The 19,880-nt window shown below is 50.3% G+C and overlaps 1 protein-coding gene across 1 annotated transcript in view; it reads left to right on the top strand.

The window, feature by feature from the left end:
• FMNL3 (formin like 3) overlaps positions 1-19,597 on the top strand; it is a 109,695-nt gene extending 90,098 nt beyond the window's left edge. The window contains exons 19-28 of the mRNA XM_063119772.1: positions 1,734-1,802; positions 2,384-2,464; positions 4,434-4,563; positions 9,061-9,221; positions 10,333-10,434; positions 13,339-13,428; positions 14,493-14,616; positions 17,256-17,373; positions 19,150-19,200; positions 19,586-19,597. Coding sequence (XP_062975842.1) covers positions 1,734-1,802; positions 2,384-2,464; positions 4,434-4,563; positions 9,061-9,221; positions 10,333-10,434; positions 13,339-13,428; positions 14,493-14,616; positions 17,256-17,347 — 849 coding nt within the window. The 3' untranslated portion in view covers positions 17,348-17,373; positions 19,150-19,200; positions 19,586-19,597. The remainder of the gene's footprint in view (positions 1-1,733; positions 1,803-2,383; positions 2,465-4,433; positions 4,564-9,060; positions 9,222-10,332; positions 10,435-13,338; positions 13,429-14,492; positions 14,617-17,255; positions 17,374-19,149; positions 19,201-19,585) is intronic.
• The last annotated feature ends 283 nt before the right edge of the window (positions 19,598-19,880 follow it).

Here is a 19,880-nt window from a genome sequence, read left to right as displayed (position 1 = left end):
GCTTTTTGTTGCTACTGTCCACTTCCATTAGATATGTGAATCTGAGGTGAACACTTCATGCATCTGTTGAAGTGGACTGTGTCCACGAACAGGGCCGGGCAAAGCTGGTAATAGGCCCGGGCCAGATAGGAAATGTAGGCCCTATTTCAAACTGCTCATTAAGTATTTTTTAATCAGTTCTAAATGCAGATGAACCAGAACGATTTATAAAAATGGTAATGGCAAGCACTTTTATTCAAGATATATATATATATAAGACATCACTTCTTCACATTCAGAAATGCTTTCTGTGCTTTTTTTAGGCAAATTCATCAACAACAACAACAACAGAAAAATTAAGGAACTTTGCCCAGGGGGACTCGGAGTAGGCCCCCTCAAAATCGTAGGCTGATGCCAACTGGCCCCTCCTCTGCCCAGCCCTGTCCACGAAAGCTTATGCCAAAATAAATTTGTTAGTCATTAAATTGCCATGAGACTCTTTGTTGTTGAATGGGGGGGGGGGGGAGGAACCTGCCACCAGTGTGGTTTATGGCCCCTCCCTTGTTCCCAACCCATCCCGCCCCCACTGGCACAGCTGCAGCTTGTTAATTCACAGTTTTTCTCTGTCCATCATTTTCCTTCCTTCCTTCCTTCCTTCCTTCCTTCCTTCCTTCCTTCTTATTTATTAGCAGTAAGGTACCCAGTGCAGCTAACAAAAATAAAATATTCAATTGCATTAATAAAATAAATACAAATATTCCTTCCTTCCTTCTTTCTGTCTGTTTTCCCAACTGTTAATTAATCAAATGATTACTTGATCGTAAGTCTGCAGGCAAAACCATTTCTTGTATTCTTTAGCTGTTTTGAGTAGGGTGGCCATATGAAAAGGAAGCCTGTATCTTTCTCAGTTGTATTGAAAAAGAAATTTTAGCAGGTGTCATTTGTATATATGGGGAACCTGATGAAATTTCCTCTTCATCACACCAGTTACAGCTGCAGGTGCCCTGCCCTCTTTTAAATCTGGTCACTCTAGTATCGCTCCTGCAGCTTTAACTGTTGTGATGAAGAGGGAATTTCACCAGGTTCCCCATAAATACAAATGACACCTGCTGAAATTCCCTTTTCTATGCAACTATTAAAGATACAGGAGCCCTGTTCTCCTTTCCATATGGTGACCCTAAAAGTTTTGAGATAGTCCAGAAGTGCATACAATGAATGCATGGAATGGGGGGGATGGGCCCTTGCCCCTGACTCCCATTCTTCCTTGTGACCAGAGCCTACAGGCCCCCACAGCTTCTGCACGCATAAGCTCCGCTTGCAAAAGCGCAGTGAGCAATGGCGCAATCCCACTCCGTCTGCCCCAAGAGCGCACTGCACCACCGGCTTCTAGACCATGTGGGAAGATTGTATTTAAGCTTACAGCAGGAGTGGGCAACCTTGGCCTAATTTCGTGTAGGTCTCGGCCTAATTTCAAAAGCCCTCTGCAAATGAGCGATCTGTCCCTCCACCAGCAGCCACTGTGTGAATAGAGAGTAGCGGGTGGCAGAAAGAGAGAAAAGGGTGTGTGCTTCCTGCCCATCCTACTCACTATTGGCATGAGCTCCCCTAATAGATTACGTACAAGGGAATGCAGCCCTCAATAGGAAAAAAAAAACCACAGGCTTCCCATCCCTGTTTCACAGTGAACGAGGAGGTATTTAGGTACTGAACCAATAATAATACTTATATGACATTTTGTTTTTTGCCTCTTGTAGCAACTCAGTGCCATCATTGCTGCCTCAGCATCAGTCAAGTCTTCGCAGAAGCTCAAGCGTATGCTGGAGGTGGGTCACTCTGCTGGTGTGGTGTGACGGGGTCGTGGGAGGGTCGGGACCATCTCGTGTTTAGTCCGGAAACTATGTTTGACTGCTAGGGTTGAACCTGGGCTAAAAATAAAGAGCGCCTTTGAGCATGTGCAGAGTGCATTTACCTTCAGAGAACTAACTGATAAAAGGACGCAGATCATTTACAGAACTTACAAGTCAAAGGTGCAGAGAACTTCCAGATCAAAGGACCTGACCGGCATGGAGGCAGTGAAATTAACCCCAGGCTATTGTGCCCACGGTTTATTATTTATTTATTTATTTTATTTATTTAATTACATTTATATACCGCCCCACAGCCGAAGCTCTCTGGGCGGTTTACAACATTTAAAAATAGTAAACATTAAAAGTATACAATTTAAAAAACACACACACATACACACATAAAAAACAGTATAAAAACAACAGTATCCATTTAAAAACAACAATTGTGGGGTCCATTAAAAACAAACTTAACGTTTGTTTGGGGACACCTGATAATACTTAAATATCAGGTGTGTGATAAGCTTCTCCTATGTGACACATCTATTCTCTCTCCTCAGATAATCCTGGCCCTTGGCAACTACATGAACAGCAGCAAACGTGGTTCAGTTTATGGTTTCAAGTTGCAGAGTCTTGATCTGGTAAGGAGGGAGCTCTAAAGGGGCGGGCAGCATAACTCACAGATGAGCACATGCATGTACATGCGCTTGTTTAAAAGTATCCATCTGCACCCTTATGCGCAGATGCACGCCTTGGCCCACGTGTTCCAGTGCATCATTTGCTCCGTACACATTCTCACGTGCCCATCAAGTGACAAAGAAAGCTGCCGTTTGCAGGGGCAAGAGGGAAATATTAAAATATACAGAAGAAGCCTGGACATATTGCAAGATGGCACAGACAATCCATTCTAGCTGCAGTCAACTGAATGCTTCTGGTGGTTCCGTATGGACCTATGGCCCAATAGCAGCCCACATGGAGAAGAGCCTTCAGCGCGGTGGCCCCCTTTCTTTGGAACTCCCTGCCCCTGGAGGTCAGGCAGGAGCCAACACTATGGCCATGGCTAGACGATGGGGTAGCAGGGTGACGATCTCATGATTTTATAATCACGAGATTGTCGCCCTGGTCTACAAGCGGCATGCGACATCGCGGCCGCCATTTTGTTTTTGTTTTTAAAGGGAAATGAGCGCAGAAGTGCTTGAACGCAAGGTAAGTTTTTTTGAAAAAACAACAACCTCGCCCTTCCCCCACCCCACCTCCAATGGACACAGAGCTCCTCAGTTATTCATGAGGAGCCGGGACAACCCTTGACGCCTGCCCATACATTCCATGGTCTCGGGATCATCCCGAGACCACTGAAAAAGTGGGATTAAAGGCTATGCCAATATTCTGGGGCAAGGGAGGGATCATCCCTCCATGCTCCCAGGATCCCCTGTGCATCATGTGGACACACAGGGATGATCCTGGGACGATCCCAGGATATAGGCCTGGTCTAGCCATGGCCTAAGTTGCTTCCACAGCCTCCTGAAAACAGCTCTGTTCCTTAACTGACCTGTCACGTTTTTACTGGCATTCTGGTTTTAAAAAGGAATAATTTTAATACGGTGTTTTAATCTTTTTAACTTTTTATTGTTTTATTTCTTAAGTTACTGCTCAGGAATAAATAAAATAAATGCAAAAGGCAAGCATATGAGAATGGATACTATCATTCTCCAGATGCGTTGGACCACAACTCCCATCACCTCCAGCCAGCAGAGCCAATGGCCTTGCTTGTCAGGGATGGTGGGGTTTGTAGTCCAAAAGCTTTTCTACATGAGGCTTTTATTGTGCATTGATGATTGCTCACTCACAGTAGTTTGTGGGTCCTTTACATGACGTCAGCATCCTCCAGGGCTCTCCTGTGCTTTGCAACCATTATAGCTGTTTTTGTCCTAATGAAGAAAGTCTGGTATTATTTAGTTTGGCTGAATGAGAGCCTGGTGTAATTGTACAATTCCGCTATACCACAGCACCACCTAGTGGTTGTATAATGAAAAGTAGAGAAATGCAGAGAACGAAACCCCCAGGGGAAAAAAAGCTGGTGTAAAGGAGCCAATCTTAATACAGCAAAGAATCAAGGAGCAGAAGCCTCGGTAAAGGCACAGGATAAAAGCCTCATGTAGAAATACCCCAACACTTCTGGAGGCTGGGAAACCCTATCCTAGGAGGATGTCAGTGTCCATTCCCATAGGCTCGCTATTTGCATTCATTGTTTTGCTGCCGGAATAGTTTGTCTGCGTCATCTTGCAATATACCCAGGCTTCTTTTACATGTATTTTAGTATTCCTCTTGTACCCCCACAAACGGCAGCTTTCTTTGTCACCGTTGGGCATGCCCCCTTTCTGGGTGTCCTTGAGCACATGTGTGGCACAATGATGCAAATGGGCCCTGTTGCGCAGCTGTGCAGGTCAGTGCGCTCCCTCCCCCTCCCAATTCTAGGCATGTGCACTTTCTTGCACAGAGGCGATCGTCCACTGTCATGTGCATGATATCTGCTCTTTGCACACACTTGCACAAAGCAGTGTACGGATGGATGCCTTGACGTTTTGTCCTGTCTTGCCTCTACCCCGAAAGCTCTTGGACACCAAGTCAACGGACCGGAAGCTGACGCTCCTGCACTTCATTGCCATGATGGTGAAGGAGAAGTACCCAGAGCTGAGCACCTTCTGGCAGGAACTGCACTTTGTGGAGAAGGCAGCTGCAGGTAGGGGCCTTCCCAATGCCAGCCTGGGCCTGGACGTCTCCTAGGTGCTCCCTCCACACCTCCCTCCTCACTGCAGGATCCACCCCTTGCTTTATCTCTGTGCGCCCCCTTCAGACCTAATGGAAGTAGTGTTTACATGGAGTGTGTGCACGATGTGGACCTAGAGTGGAACACTTGCTTTGGTCCAGGTTCAGTCCCTGGCATCTGCAGTTGAAAGGATTTGGGGGCAGGCAGGACTTCTCCCTGCTAGAGACCCCGGGGAGCCACTTCTAGCCAGAGTAGGGCCATGGCTAGACCAGGCCTATATCCTGGGATTGTCCCAGGATCATCCTTGAGCGTCCACATGACACACAGGGCATCCCGGGAGCAGGGAGGGATGATCCCTCCTTTGGCCAGGGATATCGGCAGGCCCTTCTTTCTCGCTTTTTCCGCGGTCTCGGGATGATCCCAAGACCATGGAAAGTGTGGCCAGGTGTCGCGGGTTGTCCCGGCTCCTTGCGAGTAAGCTGGGAACCGGACACATCTGTGCCCATTGGGGTGGGGGGAGGGGGAAGTTTTTTTTTTAAAAAAAATACCTTACCTTTCGTTTGAGCGCTGATGCGCTCCTTTTCCTTTAAAAAAACAAACCAAAATGGCGGCCGTGATGTCGTGTGCCACGTGTATATGCGGGCGAGGATCTCACAATCATAAAATCATGAGATCGTCGTCCTCCAAGCCCCTCTTCTAGCCAAGGCCTAGGTAGGACTAGACGGGATGGACCTGATGTAAAGCAGCTTCCTCCATTCCTAGGTGACGTCCCCTGTGGTGGCTGAGAGAGAAATGCTGTGTGTCTGTCAGGGCTGTGAGCTAGAAGCACAGCTGGGGCCTAGGCAGGCAGGTGGAAGACGGGGCATCCTAGGAAAGGTGGGCTGGGAGAAGATGAAGCCAGGCAGGCGCTGAGCGAGCGGGCAGCTACACGGGCAAACCCATTTGTCAGGGAGGGACATGTGGTTCCAGCGGTGAGTGGGGCTAGCCCTGCAAAGCCCTCTGCGTGCTCAGTGGAGGGGACCGGGAGAAGGGCTTTCCGGAGGTGGCCGATGGGGCTGGTAGGGATGACAGCAGGACAGGGCAAGAGCAGGTCATGTGGGGCATTCGGCAGCTGCATGCCGGGCATTGGAACACATGTACGCGCTGACCTCAAATATAGAGCCGACTCTGGTTCTCTTTCTGCACATGGGCCATGCACAATTTTTGTAGCAGTCCTTAAACTAGCTTTCCATGGCTGGCGTAAGCGATAGTCCCATCTTCAATCCTTAGTCATCCGAGGTTTCTCCCTGTCAAGATGCTGCAGGAGTAATCCCTGGATTTTAGGGGCCCTATGCAAACGTCCCACCGCTGGAGCCCCTGTGGCTCACCAAATGGAGGAGCAGACAGCCTCCAGGCCCATCCATAGCAGCAGTGCTGAGAAGAGTTTTGGGCCTGCACCTGAACTTGCCGGTGCGGCCATCATAATTCCTTTGGGAGCAGGAGCCGTGTAATTATGAGGGTGGCGCTGGAGAGTTCAGGTACGGAGGCCCAGAGTTCCGCTCATTAGTGTTCTGCTGTTGATCCGCCCTCTGGCCCTGCCTGGCTGCTGCCACGAGTGCACAGGCACCTGGTTCTTGGTGATTTGCAGGAGCAAGTAAGAGTTGTGTCTGGTCCAGCAGCAGTGCAACTGGGCTCTGCCAGGATCCCAAATGCACCAGATGCTGGCGCCAGGCCTGAGATGCTGCTGTCTTATATTTCTAGCCAGGGCAAAGGTGTATCGTCAGGTGTTTCTTATTCTTACTTAAGCAGGAGAGAAGGATGTCTGGGGCCAGAATATGTACAGCAGAATGCCTGTTTTGTTTTAAATTAGTCACTGAGTTTATATGTAGTGTTGTTGCTGTACAAGGTGGTTTGCAGAGTGATGTAAGCAGAGAAGTTTCCTGCCCTGAGGAGCTTGCAGTCTAAATTTTGGGAGACAGCAAAGGGGGCTGGAGGAGGCAAAGGAAACCAAATGAGATCAAATGAAGTTAAGCACACCTAGGTTTTAGTTCACTTGGAGCGCAGGACTGAGGAGTTAAACCAAAGGCTTGCTTGAATAGAGACAGAGGACGATCCAGCCTTAAATAGTTTTATTTGTCTGTAATTGGCCTGGTTCAGACAACACGCTAAACCAAGCATGGTTTAGCGTGTTGTCTGAACCAGGTCACTATGTTTATTTATGGGTCTGTACTGGGATGCATTTGTACGTGTACTGTAGGAAAGTGCCTTATGGGTATACTAGTTGAGCTGTGTGTAGCAGAGCAGACTGGATTGCTTAGAACAGAGGTGGGCAGCCGTCAGGCTTGTTGGGTCTTCTCTGTTTTTTGTTTTTACTAGCACCCCAAGATCTACCAGCCAGAGCCAGGTGCAAAAGACACACACTTAACACTAAAGAACAGGGTGGGCCTGTTCAGACAACACACGACGTCATAGTTAGGCTGCTCAACCTTTTGCAGCTAATAGTTAGTGGGCATGTTTAAACCATGGTTACGTAGCCACCATGGTTACAAATGGTTCAAACAGTACTCTAAGCCATAATGTTTAGCTCGAAATGCTTACTCCTTGTAGTTTAGCGTGTCTCCTGAACATTGCCTCTGAGCACGTTCTGAGCCAAGGACTTGTGTTTAAAGTCTAAGAATTGAACTGAGCTCACAATCCTTTCACATGAAGGTCCACTCCAGCTTACCCCAAGCTTTCTGCATTTCAGCAGCCTAATTTAGTGGGGTGGGGATAGGGGAATACTACGATGTAACAAACCCTTACACTAGGTCCATCTCATAAACCCTTCTCAGGCCAAACACCACCACTTGAAAACCTGAGGGAGGGTTAATTAAAACCTTTCCCCTAGCTATGAGGGCAACAGGTTTAATACAGGATCTGCCCTAAATTAGGGTGACCATATGAAAAGGAGGACAGGGCTCCTGTATCTTTAACAGTTGCATAGAAAAGGGAATTTCAGCAGGTGTCATCTGTAGATATGGAGAACCTGGTGAAATTCCCTCTTCATCACACCAGTTAAAGCTGCAGGTGCCCTGCCCTCTTTTAAGTCTGGTCACTCTAGTATAGCTCCTGCACCTTTAACTGTTGTGATGAAGAGGGAATTTCACCAGGTTCTCCATATATACAAATGACACCTGCTGAAATTCCCTTTTCTATGCAACTGTTAAAGATACAGGAGCCCTGTCCTCCTTTTCATTTGGTCACCCTACACAAATGCTTTGGTTCGTCTTCGTGGTCTCTGTGCATCACACATATGGGCTCTGCGCCTGCGCGGGGCCTGGTTCGGAAACTTCTCAAGCTGAAAGTCTTTTAGGCGGGAACCCCTCCCCCACCATCCACTGAGCATGCTCAGGGGTTCCCACCTAATCCCCTCAGTTCTCTTCAACTGCCTGTGGGTCAACAGCGTTTGGAGACTTCTCGTGGTATAGTGTTTTCTGTGTTATACCATAGCTGAAAAATCTATCAATTTTTCCTTCATGCTGACAAGGTGGTCCTTAGACCAGACCCAGCCTTTCTTCCAGAGGTTGTGTCCTCCTTTCACCTTGGACAGGATATTACTCTGCCAGGTTTCTTTCCGTCGCCGACATCTCCCCTTGAGTCGACATTACACACCCTGGACGTGAGGCGTGCTCTTGCTTTCTACCAGTCCAGAACAGCAACTCTCCGGAGATCCCAAAGACTTTTTGTTTGTTATGGGGGTAAACAAAAGGGACTCCAAGCATCTCCGCAGACTATTAAATTAGCCTATGAACTCGCTGGCCTCCCGTTGGAGGGGAAAGTGCACTCTCACTCCACGAGAGGAGTGGCCACTTCTACGGCCTTTGAAAAGGGTATCGCTCTACCAGACCTCTGCAAAGCGGCTACCTGGTCGACACCTCTGACTTTTGCCAGTCACTACCGCCTGGACATATGTGTGATGCACAGAGACCACGAAGAAGAAAGACAGGTTGCTTACCTGTAGCTGTAGTTCTTCGAGTGGTCATCTGTGCAGTCACACTACCCTCCCACCGTCCCCACTATGGTGTCATTAATTCTTTGATTACCTGGTGGTTCACAATCAGTGAGACTGTTTAGGCGGTTTCAGGAACTGAGGGGATTAGGCGGGAACCCCTGAGCATGCTCAGTGGACGGTGGGGGAGGGGTTCCCGCCTAAAACGTTTTCAGCTTGAGAAGGTTCCGAAGCTGGCCCCGCGCAGGCGCAGAACCCATATGTGTGACTGCACAGATGACCACTCGAAGAACTACAGTTACAGGTAAGCAACCTGTCTTTGCCGTCAAAAATTTGGAGTCAGAAACCTTGGGTGATCTGCTGCAGATCTCCCAGAGATCTCCCGGGAGACCCCCCCCTCCTGCTTTCTCCTGGCTTGGAGCCTGCCTGGCCTTGAAGTGTGCTTGACCTTCCCAACCTAAGTGGGTCCTGGGACCAACCCCGTGGCTTCCCTTCCGCCACAGTGTCGCTGGAGAACGTGCTGCTGGATGTGAAGGAGCTGGGCCGTGGGATGGACCTGATCCGGCGGGAGTGCAGCTTGCGGGAGCACAGCATCTTGCGCGGCTTCCTGAGCGCCAACGAGGGGAAGCTGGACCGACTACAGAAAGATGCCAAGACCGCTGAGGTGAGTCGAGGGGCCACCGTACGGCTCGGGCATGAGCAGAAGAAGCACCGTGAGAGCTGGTAACGGTCGCCTCCCTCAGCAAATGGACACACATTCAGCCGGAGCGTACTTTAAGATTGTGTGTGTGTGTGTGTGTGTGTGTGTGTGTGTGTGTGTGTGTTGCGTGCAAACTGCAGCCAGAGTCGTGTATGGAGATCCCGCCATCTGATTGGCTGTGTGCGTTTGCGCTTGCACCCAGTGCCAAGTTTGACTAATCCCCACTTGCTCGGTGCCTGAAACCAGCAATGGAATCCAGGGTCATGGCATACACTTTTAAAAACATCCTAAAAGCATCCTAAAAACGATGTATGCAAGCGGTACCTGCTTTATAGTCTTGTGCAGAAAAACCCTTGGGAGTCCACATGTGCTCCAGTAGCAGATTTTTGTGCAGGAACCGATGCCTTTTAAGCGATCACAGTGTCATCTTCGTTGGAACATGTCTGTCTGATGCGCAAAGTAAATTGCGCACAGCAGGCATAAAATCCAACTTCGAGTAGACCCATTGAAACGAATGGGATTTAAGATAGTTATGACTAACTTCAGTCCCGCTTATTTCAATGGGACTACTCTAAATTGGACTTATGTTGGATTTTACCCTAGGCGTGCACGTGCAGGAGCCGGCAGGTCTACCCAGTTGAATTTTAAGATGCTTTTTAATAATGTCTTAGTTTTATATGTTTTTAATCAATTATATGTATTTTAAGGTGTTTTGTATTTGTGTTGTACCCTGCCTCGATCCAGAGGGGTGGGTTGTTGTTGTTGTTGTTGTTAATAATAATAATAATAATAATAATAATAATAATTAATATTTTTCTCGCTCATGTTTTTCTAGACGGACATGATGAGCATTGCTAAGTCATGCTGTCTTTTACATTATTATTATTATTATTATTATTATTATTATTATTATTATTAGTGCATGTTCCAAGTCCATTTCATGCAGGGATTGCCGTTTTCACCCTGAGCTGTGAGCCAGGCAGGCGTGCCTGGCGTCCTCCTCACCTCGCAGTCAAGATGAGTGCAAAGCGGAGGCTGCTGTCAGCTTTTGCTCACGCTGTTTTCCTGTTGGCAGGAGGCCTACAACACCGTTGTGCGCTATTTTGGCGAGAGCCCCAAGACCACACCACCGTCCGTTTTCTTCCCGGTCTTCGCACGCTTCATCAGAGCCTATAAGGTGAGTGTGGGCTGCTGGAGGCCCCCGGCAGCTCCAGCGGTAGAAGCCATGAAAGCGCCTGACTTGCCCTCCGTGAACTTGGGAGCCCAATGGTCAGCACCCCGCTGTCCAGCTCTTCCCGTCATTGTTCCCGACGGGAAGTAGCTCCGCCTGGGGGAAGGTGTGGCCAAAGGGCGACAGAATTAGGATTTCCTCTCTGCGTGCTCCTGCTCCATCCATTCTCTTCCCAGCCATTGGGGATGCTTACATATTCCATTGCTTGTCTGCTCTTGGGTGAGATCCCACTCCTCCAAGGCATATCTCCAGGCTTTGGGTGGCCAAAGAAAAGCCAAACCAACTCACTAAGCAGCTGCAGCCGGATGAACGCGACTTTCATGTGTTGAGGTCTGAGTGCAGCCTCAGCACCTGGGAGGGAGAGGGCAGCAGGTAGGCCAGCCAGGAAGCATCCTGGCTAGGGTGACCATATGGAAAGGAGGACAGGGCTCCTGTAACTTTAAAAGTTGTATAGAAAAGGGAATTTCAGCAGGTGTCATTTGTATGCATGCAGCCCCTGGTGAAATTCCCTCTTCATCACAACAGTTAAAGCTGCAGGAGCCCTGCCCTCTTTTGTAGAGAGACGAGATACAAAAGGGGCAGGGCTTCTGCAGCTTCAACTGTGGTGACGAGGTAGTCTGACTGGGGGAGTGTAGATCTTGGAGCTTTAAGGCAGGCAGTGGCATGAGATTGGATCTTTGGATCACCTAATTCTTAGGCCCAGGAAGATTTTGGGCTAATGTATATTGGTATATTAGTATACTACTATATGCAGTTTCCTCCTCTGCCCAGCGATCTCTCCTCTGCTTAGGGATCCCAGTAGTGTAGGGAGTGGGGAATTGGGGCCTGAACCGCCCTCAAGGCCCTGGGTTCAAGCTGCAAGGCGCCTGGAACGTGTACCCCCTCCTCTCCAAATTCATGCCAGGTTTTTTTTATTATTTAGGGTTCTTTCCTGCCTTATCTCAAGGAGTCACAGCAGCTCAGTGAGGCAGGTTCAGAGGCAGTGGGTTGCCCAGGCCTAGGATGCTTCCAGACAGAAGAGTTCTTACTGCTAGCGATGGACCCAGAAGGGTGGCTCCTCACCTGTGCTTCCTTACGAAGCGGTAGTCTCCCATCCCAGCTGTCCCCAATTTGATGCTCCCATCTGATTCGAGAAGCGTGGCCCAGACATGTGGAGGGAGCCACTTTGGAGAAAGCTGCTCTATCAGATGCGAACTAGCCACTCCCCTGTCAAGAAAAGGTATGGGTGGACAAATGTAACGGGCTCAGGCTCATTTCTCTCCCATCCCTCCCTAAAAGCCAGCTCCCAACACTAGGGTGACCATATGAAAAGGAGGACTGGGCTCCTGTATCTTTAACAGTTGTATTGAAAAGGGAATTTCAGCAGGTGTCATTTGTATATATAGGGAAGCTGGTGAAATTTCCTCTTTGTCACAACAGTTAAAGCGGCAGGTGCCCTGCCCTCTTTTAAATCTGGTCACTCTAGTATAACTTCTGCAGCTTTAATTGTTGTGATGAAGAGGGAATTTCACCAGGTGCTGCATGCATACAAAGGACACCTGCTCAAACCCCTCTTTTCTATACAACTCTTAAAGATACAAGACAGGAGCCCTGTCCTCCTTTTCATATGGTCACCCTACCCAACACTCTGTCACACTCGGGCATGGCCAAGGGGCATAACCCAGGATAGGTCCGCTCAGACAGGAGGGGACTTCGTTCTTACTGCGTGGGCTGGCCAGGGCTAGATTTAGCTCCCAGCCTAGTTGAGTCACTGAGGCTGCAAAAGGGGAGCCCTTCTGTTGCTGCTATTGGGTGATTCCAGACAGAGGGAGGGCTCTGAGCACTACCAATCAGAAGGGCTTGTGCAGCGATCCCACCTCTTTTTCCTTAATGGGTTTTCTGCAGTAAGAAAAAAGATGGAAGAAGCAGTGAGAAAACACGGGAGGGTCAATGGGTAGAAAGGGATGCTTTCTGGACCACCACCCCTGAAAAATTCCGTGAATGAGGCAGGGCGATAGCACTGTAAAAGCCTCGTCTGGAAGCACCCCTAGGCTCGCCCAAGGAGAGATCAGTTAATCACCTGGGAATAGGACAAAAAAGCCAACGCTTTAGATTTCAGGAAAATCGGTTTAGGTGGAGCTTCTGATCTGCAAGAGCAGTTTGGCAATGGATTGTGCTTCCTGGGTCTTTGAGGTTTGTGGGGGGGGGAAGTTTGGGGAACCACCTGTCCTGGGTTTCTTTAGCTACAGGACGCCCCATCTCAGGGCAGGAGGCCGGACGTGGGGAGCCATTGATTCTCTTCCACATTCTGTGCGTCTCAACCAAAGCAAACCCACCAGTGGGAGTTTCATTGTTGAGCCTGGATTTCTCCCTGAACGGATGCTTTTGCGTACTGTTCCGCCATCTGCCTTCCCCAACCTGGCATCCTTCGGATGTATTGGGCTGCAGCCGTTGGCCACACTGGCTGGGGATGATGGGACCTGTAGTCTGACACATCGCCACTGTAGGTGGCAGTAACGCTATGGGGGAAGGCCCAGGGTTTAGTGCAGCCTTGCTCAACCTGGGGCATGGATGATGGGGGTTGTTGTCCAAGCCATGTGGATGGTTCCAAGTTATGGGAGCCTGGCTTAGAAGTAAAGCACCTGGTTTGTATGCAAGAAGTGACACATTCAGCCCGAGGCATTGCCCCAATTAAAACAACCGGAGACGGCAGAGCTACAGGAGACCCCTGCTTGCCTGGGATCCTGGGAAAATGCTGCCAGTCAGAGTAGAAGATACTGGGCTGGATGGGCCAATGACCTGGTTCAAGGTGAAACAGTTTCATGCCTAGCTATCATCACCGTCATCACCGGACTCTCGGTTCTCTTCCAGGACGCAGAACAGGAGAATGAGCTACGCAAGAGGCAGGAGCAGGCCCAAAGGGAGCAGGCCCTGGCCCAAGAAGCCAAGCGGCTGGAGAAGGTAGGGGACAGTGCAGGGCATTGGGAGGCCAGAATGTGCAGCTGTGCAGGACCTGGGATGGGGGCTTGCAGGAGGCCCCTCCCGCCCTCGACTGTGGAGGGTGGTGCCGTTGTAGCTCTTTTCCCACTCACTTCCGCTGCTCTGAGGGTACGCTTATACCAGCCAGTTTTCCTTGGTTATGTCCCCGGAAAAAATGGAAATAGCACTTAGTGGAATATGAGCTGTTTCTGCGTAATCCACACGTGCTCCTATGCGTTGCTTCCGATTAGGAACCCCACCCCCGCCCCCTTCCTGAGCTTTGTGACACAGAAGTCCGGTCCTCACGAAAGAGACGCTAGCTTTCCCACAGTGTCCCCTGCGATGTCAGGATAGCAACTGCGAGGAATGTGGCGTTTAGGCAGGGCTGCCTTCTCGTGCGTAGATCTCCTCCCAGGGAAAGGCCCCGGCTTGCAGCATCCAGAGGCAGACATACGCCATTCCTGGGTAGCGGAGCGTTTTGTGAGGGAGCTCATGCAGGGGCCTTGTTTTGTGTCTCCTCTCTTTTTATGTCCGCGTTGACATTTGCACGTGTGCCCTGCCGGTCAGAGTAAATTATACTGGTTTGAGTGGGCAAATAGCCCCGCTCAGTAGAAGGCAGCTTCCAATGTGGCGTACTTTACAATGGGCCTGTTCGGCCAACACGCTAAGTCAGAGTTAGGCCGCTCACCCCTTTGTGGCAAATGGTTCGCGAGTGTGTTTGAACCGCGGATGTGGAGCCACCATGGCGAGAGGAATGCTTCACAAGACACGCTGAGCTGTAACGTTTACCTCAAAATGCTTCACCGCCGTGGTTTAGCGTGTCGTCTGAACAGGGCCGTTGTGTGAGAGGTCAGTGCTGTGTGTACATCAGGCTGCGCATGTGCATGAGAGAGAGCGACACACACACACACACACCTCTGAACCCCAGCTGGTTGAACCTGCCTGAGATAGGAGCGCCAGTCAGTCCCAGAGCAGCGTGGGGTTGGGGGGTTGGGCTGGGCTGGGCTGCTTTTGTTTTTTCCTCCTAATCCCTGACCGGCCCCCAGTTGCCTTTGCAGCGCAACAAGTGGCAGCAGCAAGAGTTGATTGCTGAGCTGAGGCGGCGCCAAGCCAAGGACCACCGGCCCGTTTATGAAGGCAAAGATGGGACGATCGAGGATATTATCACTGGTAAGCCCCCTCCCCCCCCCCCGGAGTAACGTTCATTCCCTTTGCTGGGGCCCAAGCTTTCCATCAGGGCCCGTTGTGCCTTTGTGCGCGCAAAGCAGAGAAGGGCCTGTGGTACCTCCGGCACACTTGGGTGAAGGCCTCTGCCTTCCCCACATCTCTGGCCCTTTCTGACGCCCCCTTTGTTTTATCCCCCTACGTCATGAGGTTTACATAAACTCTCATCTTCTAAAGCAGCGATGTTTGCTTGTTGCCCACAGCAACGGCCCATTCCACCCCCTCCCTCAATAAAGCAAGGGGAGGGCAGCTGCGGGGGAGGGGGGAAACTTATTTATTCATTTATTTATTTATTACATTTTTATACCGCCCAATAGCCGAAGCTCTCTGGGTGGTTCACAAAAATTAAAACCATCATAAAACAACCAACAGGTTAAAAGCACAAATACAAAATACAGTATAGAAAAAACAACCAGGATAAAAACCACGCAGCAAAATTGATATAAGATTAAAATACAGAGTTAAAACAGTAAAATTTAAATTTAAGGTAAAATTAAGTGTTAAAATACTGAGAGAATAAAAAGGTCTTCAGCTGGCGACGAAAGGAGTACAGTGTAGGCGCCAGGCGGACCTCTCTGGGGAGCTCATTCCACAACCGGGGTGCCACAGTGGAGAAAGCCCTGGGCAATGGGGATCCCCCCCCCACATTCAGAGTGGGGGCTTAAATTCCCTCAGCGTACTATCCCATATTATCTCACATCCAAATCTGACACCTGGGAGGGCAACATACACAAGACCTGATCCTCTTATTCCAGTTTCAAGCATATTTTTGCACTCATAAGGACTAGAATGTTGTTCTTCTTTTTGAAAGAGAGATAAAGGCAGGATCTACACTACTGTTTTGTAATGGTTTATAACAGTATTGACAACTGTTGGGGCCCAGGCCATGCTCCATACACCGTTTTCAAACCACTTTCAAAGTGTTATGTCCTGCTTGGTGTAGATGTGGCCCGAGAGAGATTAAATCCTTGGGAAGCCAATTTATGCCTTTAAAGCCACATTTTCTGCCTTTTTTATTATTTATTTATTATTGCATTTATATCCCGCCTTTTTTCCTGCAAGGAACCCAAGGCGGCTTATATAATCCTCCTCTCCATTTCATCCTCACAACAACAACAACCCTGTGAGGTGGGTTGGGCTGAGAGTCTGTGACTGGCCCAAAGTCACCCAATGGGTTTTCATGGCTGAGTGGGGACTAGAACCCGGATCTCCTGACTCCCAGTCCGACACTCTAGCCACTATGCCACACTGGCATGTGTGTGGAATTGTGGGCACTACCCTGGTTACAACTCCACAAGACAGTATATAGCACCGGTCCTAAATCAGACACCGGTTGTGGAGAGTCTTCCTCACGTGAGCAGTGGTATTTGGCTGTCTCAACAGTGCTGCTCCCCCGCCCCTGCAATATAGCGCATTCTCCATGCATCACTACTGACTGAGGCGCTCAGTCATGTATACCAGGAATGGCCAGCTTCTATAGTCTTGGCTGTCACTCTGTTTTCTAGTCCAGAGGCACGTCGTGCCACACAGCCCGACCCTGTTGTGGGTAGATGAGGCTTCAAAGTCAGCCAGGCCTAGCAGTAAGGAGCTCACAGTTGATGAAGCCCACGCTTCAGAGGAAATACAGAGTCCTGAGATTGGGCATGGCTGCACCAGGACACCAAAGACATAGAAAACACATGAGAGCAGGGTGACCACCTGCAAAAGAGGCCAAGGCTCTGGTACCTTTAACCAGGGGTGGCAGAAAGGAGTTCTCCACAGGCTTTGGACTGCATCTCCCAGCATTCCTGACCACTGGCCATGCTGGCAGGGGCTTCTGGGAGTTGAAGTCCCAAACAGCGGGAGATCTGCCTTCTGCCCAGCTCTGCCTTTGACAATTGTGCAGGTGAAGCAATTTCCACGGGTGCAGCTTTTCTGCCCCCTGCATCTTCTGCGATTTCCGCGCCAACGTACCCCTTAACGATGGAGTTGCCCTGTCTTCATTCACGATTACTTTGCAGGCTGGACTGCCGGTAGGCTGCCCCTGATGTACCCTGCCCCTGAAAGGCATTCATAACAACACTTGTGGAGTTACTACTGCCGTAAAGAAAATAAAAGTAAAAGGCGGTGTTTGAGGGCAGAAAGAGGAAGTCAGGAACTGGGACAGAAAGAGAGGGAAGGAATTGATTTTTCCGCTCTCCTAATTGAGGCTGGAAACGCAAGCAGGAAGGGGTGTGGCATTTTCCCCTTGTGGGGGTGGGGCTGTTCTTTCGGGCCAGCCGTTCTATGATGTGAACCAGGCCTTTGGCCGCTCCTCTGGTCTCAGCGAGAGTCCAGCTTTCTCGTATCTGATGTGTCATTTATCGATACACTAGCACAGCCTTCTCCAACCAGGTGCCCTCCAGATGGGTTGGACTGCACCTCCCAGCATTCTTGACCACTGGCTGTGCTGGCTGGGGTTAACGGGAGCTGAAGTCCCAAACATCTATAGGACAGCGGGCCAGGCAAGGCTGGGCGACATGCCTTCTACCCCAGAAGCCCTCCAGCGTATTTCAGTGGATCTGACGTGTCTGTCTGTCTTTGTCCACCCCCGTCCCCACCCACAGTGTTGAAGAGCGTCCCCTTCACTGCCCGTACAGCGAAGCGGGGCTCTCGCTTTTTCTGCGAGCCGTCCCACCATGACGAGCCTAACTGTTAGCTCCACTCTCTCCTGCCCTGCCAAAGGTACCCGTGGAACGTCGCCTTCCTTTGCTGCATGCCGTTCCTCTCCCCCCTCCCCCCCGCACCCCATGGAGCCTGGGCTTCCCCTCCTGCATGCCTTTGCTCTCTCTCTCCTCCCATGAGCTCAGGGCTTCTCAACCTCTCCTCGGGGACCTCTCCCCGCTCCTGAAGATCAGGCGTTGGGGCGCTTCGTCGAACTGGCGGCGTTCCCCAGGAAGCGTGGCAGCGCCTGATGCCTCCGTGAGCTGCTCCTTCCAGGCTGCCTGCCCTGGCCCCAGTAGGGGGACCAAGTGGGCAAGGCAAAGAGCTCCAGTGCGTTTCAGTAGCTGTGTCACAGAAGAGGGAATTTCAGCCAGGATAAGCTTCTCGCGGCTTTTATGTGACAAGCCGCACCTCCCAGAATTCCCCTCTTTTACAGAATCCCAAGAAAGGGCTCAAGGTCAGCCCAGCACACTGCTTTTCACCATTATACGTTCTCTCAAGCTCCTCCCTGCTAAGGGCTAGAAACATGATGATGGTTTTAAAGAAAACAGAAAACGGAGTACTTTAAAAAGAGAGAGAGAGAGAGAGCCATTGAGTCCTCCTAAAAGCCTGTTCACAGCCCCTTCCTCTGCACCGTTGAGCATCCCTGCATGGACCCAGAGGAACCATCCTGTATGTGTTATTCCTTGCATGGTTGGCATGATGAGGTTGCCATGGACATCCTGTCTTGATTTGCATGCAGCGTTCTGCATTATCACACTAATGCAGTAGAGTAGATGACTAAATACTTCCTTGATTTAAAGCGGTGGGTGGGCGGGTGTTCATGTGGCTTGCTGATGCCTGAATGCTGGGCGGGGTGGAAGCTGGGCCCTCTGACTGTATGGGACAGAAACCCATAGATGCTCTGCTCCAGAAAACATGGCCGATGGTACAACTTAAGACCGGTTTATGTGTGTCTGGCGATCACTTATGGTAAAGCTTCTTTTCAACCAGGGCTGTTCAACTTCAGACGCTCTGCAGGCCAATTTCTACCTCCTAGGGTCTCCTGGGGGTGGGTGGGGGGTCACCCTCCCCATCTCGCACTTTATTTTAAAGCTAAATTTGGCATTTTTTGGCCAATGTTGTGGTTTGCTGCCAAAATTCAGCGGCAAAGCACTGGTTGTTTTGCTGCTGCTATCACTGCCACAGTAAATGTGGGGGTGGCCGAGGTGACAGTTTTTTTGCCAGGGAAAGCTAAGCGGAACCCTTTTCTGCGGCATTGTGACTTTCTTCGGGCAGGGTGGATTTTTGTCGATTGCACGCAAGGGGCTTGAATCAGCCTAAGCCCCTGGTATTAAAGGCATATCCGCACAGTGATGTCCTACCCTGCCAGCCTGGTGCAGTAGCGGAGAAGGGGAAGAAGTGTCCTGGCGACCCCTTTTCCCTTGGGACACCTCCGCTGAGCTGCGCAGACAGCATGGCCAGTGCCAGTCCTGTGCTTGTCGCCATGAGTTGTTTGGGAAGAATGGGGACCAGAGAAGGGCGAAATCCCGGCAGGTGTGGACTATGACAAAGCGCAGGCTGAGCTGCAAGTCATGGAGGCTGGGCACTGGGGAGTTTGGTGAGAAGAGTGCAACGCTGCCCCTTCCAGTCCCACCACCACCCTTGGCAATTGGATCGGCTGGTTCGATGGCACTGCCGTTCCAGACTTCGGGGACCCTTTGTGTCCTTCGTAAGGACAGATGGCAGCCCTTTGAGGGGAGGAGCTTCCTGACCACCCCCAGTGTGGCCTAATTTTTGTTTTTATCCCCTCCGTAGCAGCAAGAACCATCCGCCTCTAGTTCACTCTCAATTCATCCGTGGCAGAGGGTAAGAATCTGAAGCCCTGGAGACTTTTAACCTCTGCTTTGCTGCTTCTGCCTAAGTGGGAGGCACCAGCTGGCTTCTTGCTCTCAGGCTCCCTCTGGTGGGGAAAGGTGGTAACCTGCCAAGAGGAACATGGTGCCGTCGTTGATCAAACCAGGTCTTGCCTGGCAAAGGGGTGATGCAGAGAAGGGTAGCTCAAGGGTGGGTTGCAAAGGGCCCCCAGGGGACAAGAGCTGGTGCTCCTCCATCTGCCTCCCTCCCACCCCAAAAGGCACTTGAACCAATGTCCTTGCAGAGTCTTCACTGCCATCAGTAGCAACTGCTTATGCATTCGATTCTCGGGTGATTCTCTGCTCCCGTCCTTACCGGCTGTTTCTCTCTCCCGCAGAGCCCTGCCGTTCCAGCTGGCTGATGCTGCATTCCGACGGCCCTGGCCTTGTTCCTTTTTGCCAAAGAATCAGCTTCCATCCTTTCAAACATTTCCCAAAGGAAGAACCAAAGGGACCTTTAGGATGTGCCTTACTGCGACAGTATTATTGTTATTCTCTTATTATTTAAGATGTATTTTTTAATCTGTACATATATGACAATTCCCATCAGCCCTTGCTCCTGCCGTCCCTTACTGAGTCAGCTCTGAAACGTGAGACTGTTCTGGCTCCTGAGAAGTGCCTTTGGCCAGCAGG

The sequence above is a fragment of the Elgaria multicarinata genome, chromosome 3 (assembly GCF_023053635.1).
Source record: "Elgaria multicarinata webbii isolate HBS135686 ecotype San Diego chromosome 3, rElgMul1.1.pri, whole genome shotgun sequence".
In the NCBI taxonomy this organism is placed as follows: Eukaryota; Metazoa; Chordata; class Lepidosauria; order Squamata; family Anguidae; genus Elgaria; species Elgaria multicarinata.
Note: the sequence above shows the minus strand (reverse complement) of the source record. Positions and strands in the feature narration are given on the sequence as shown.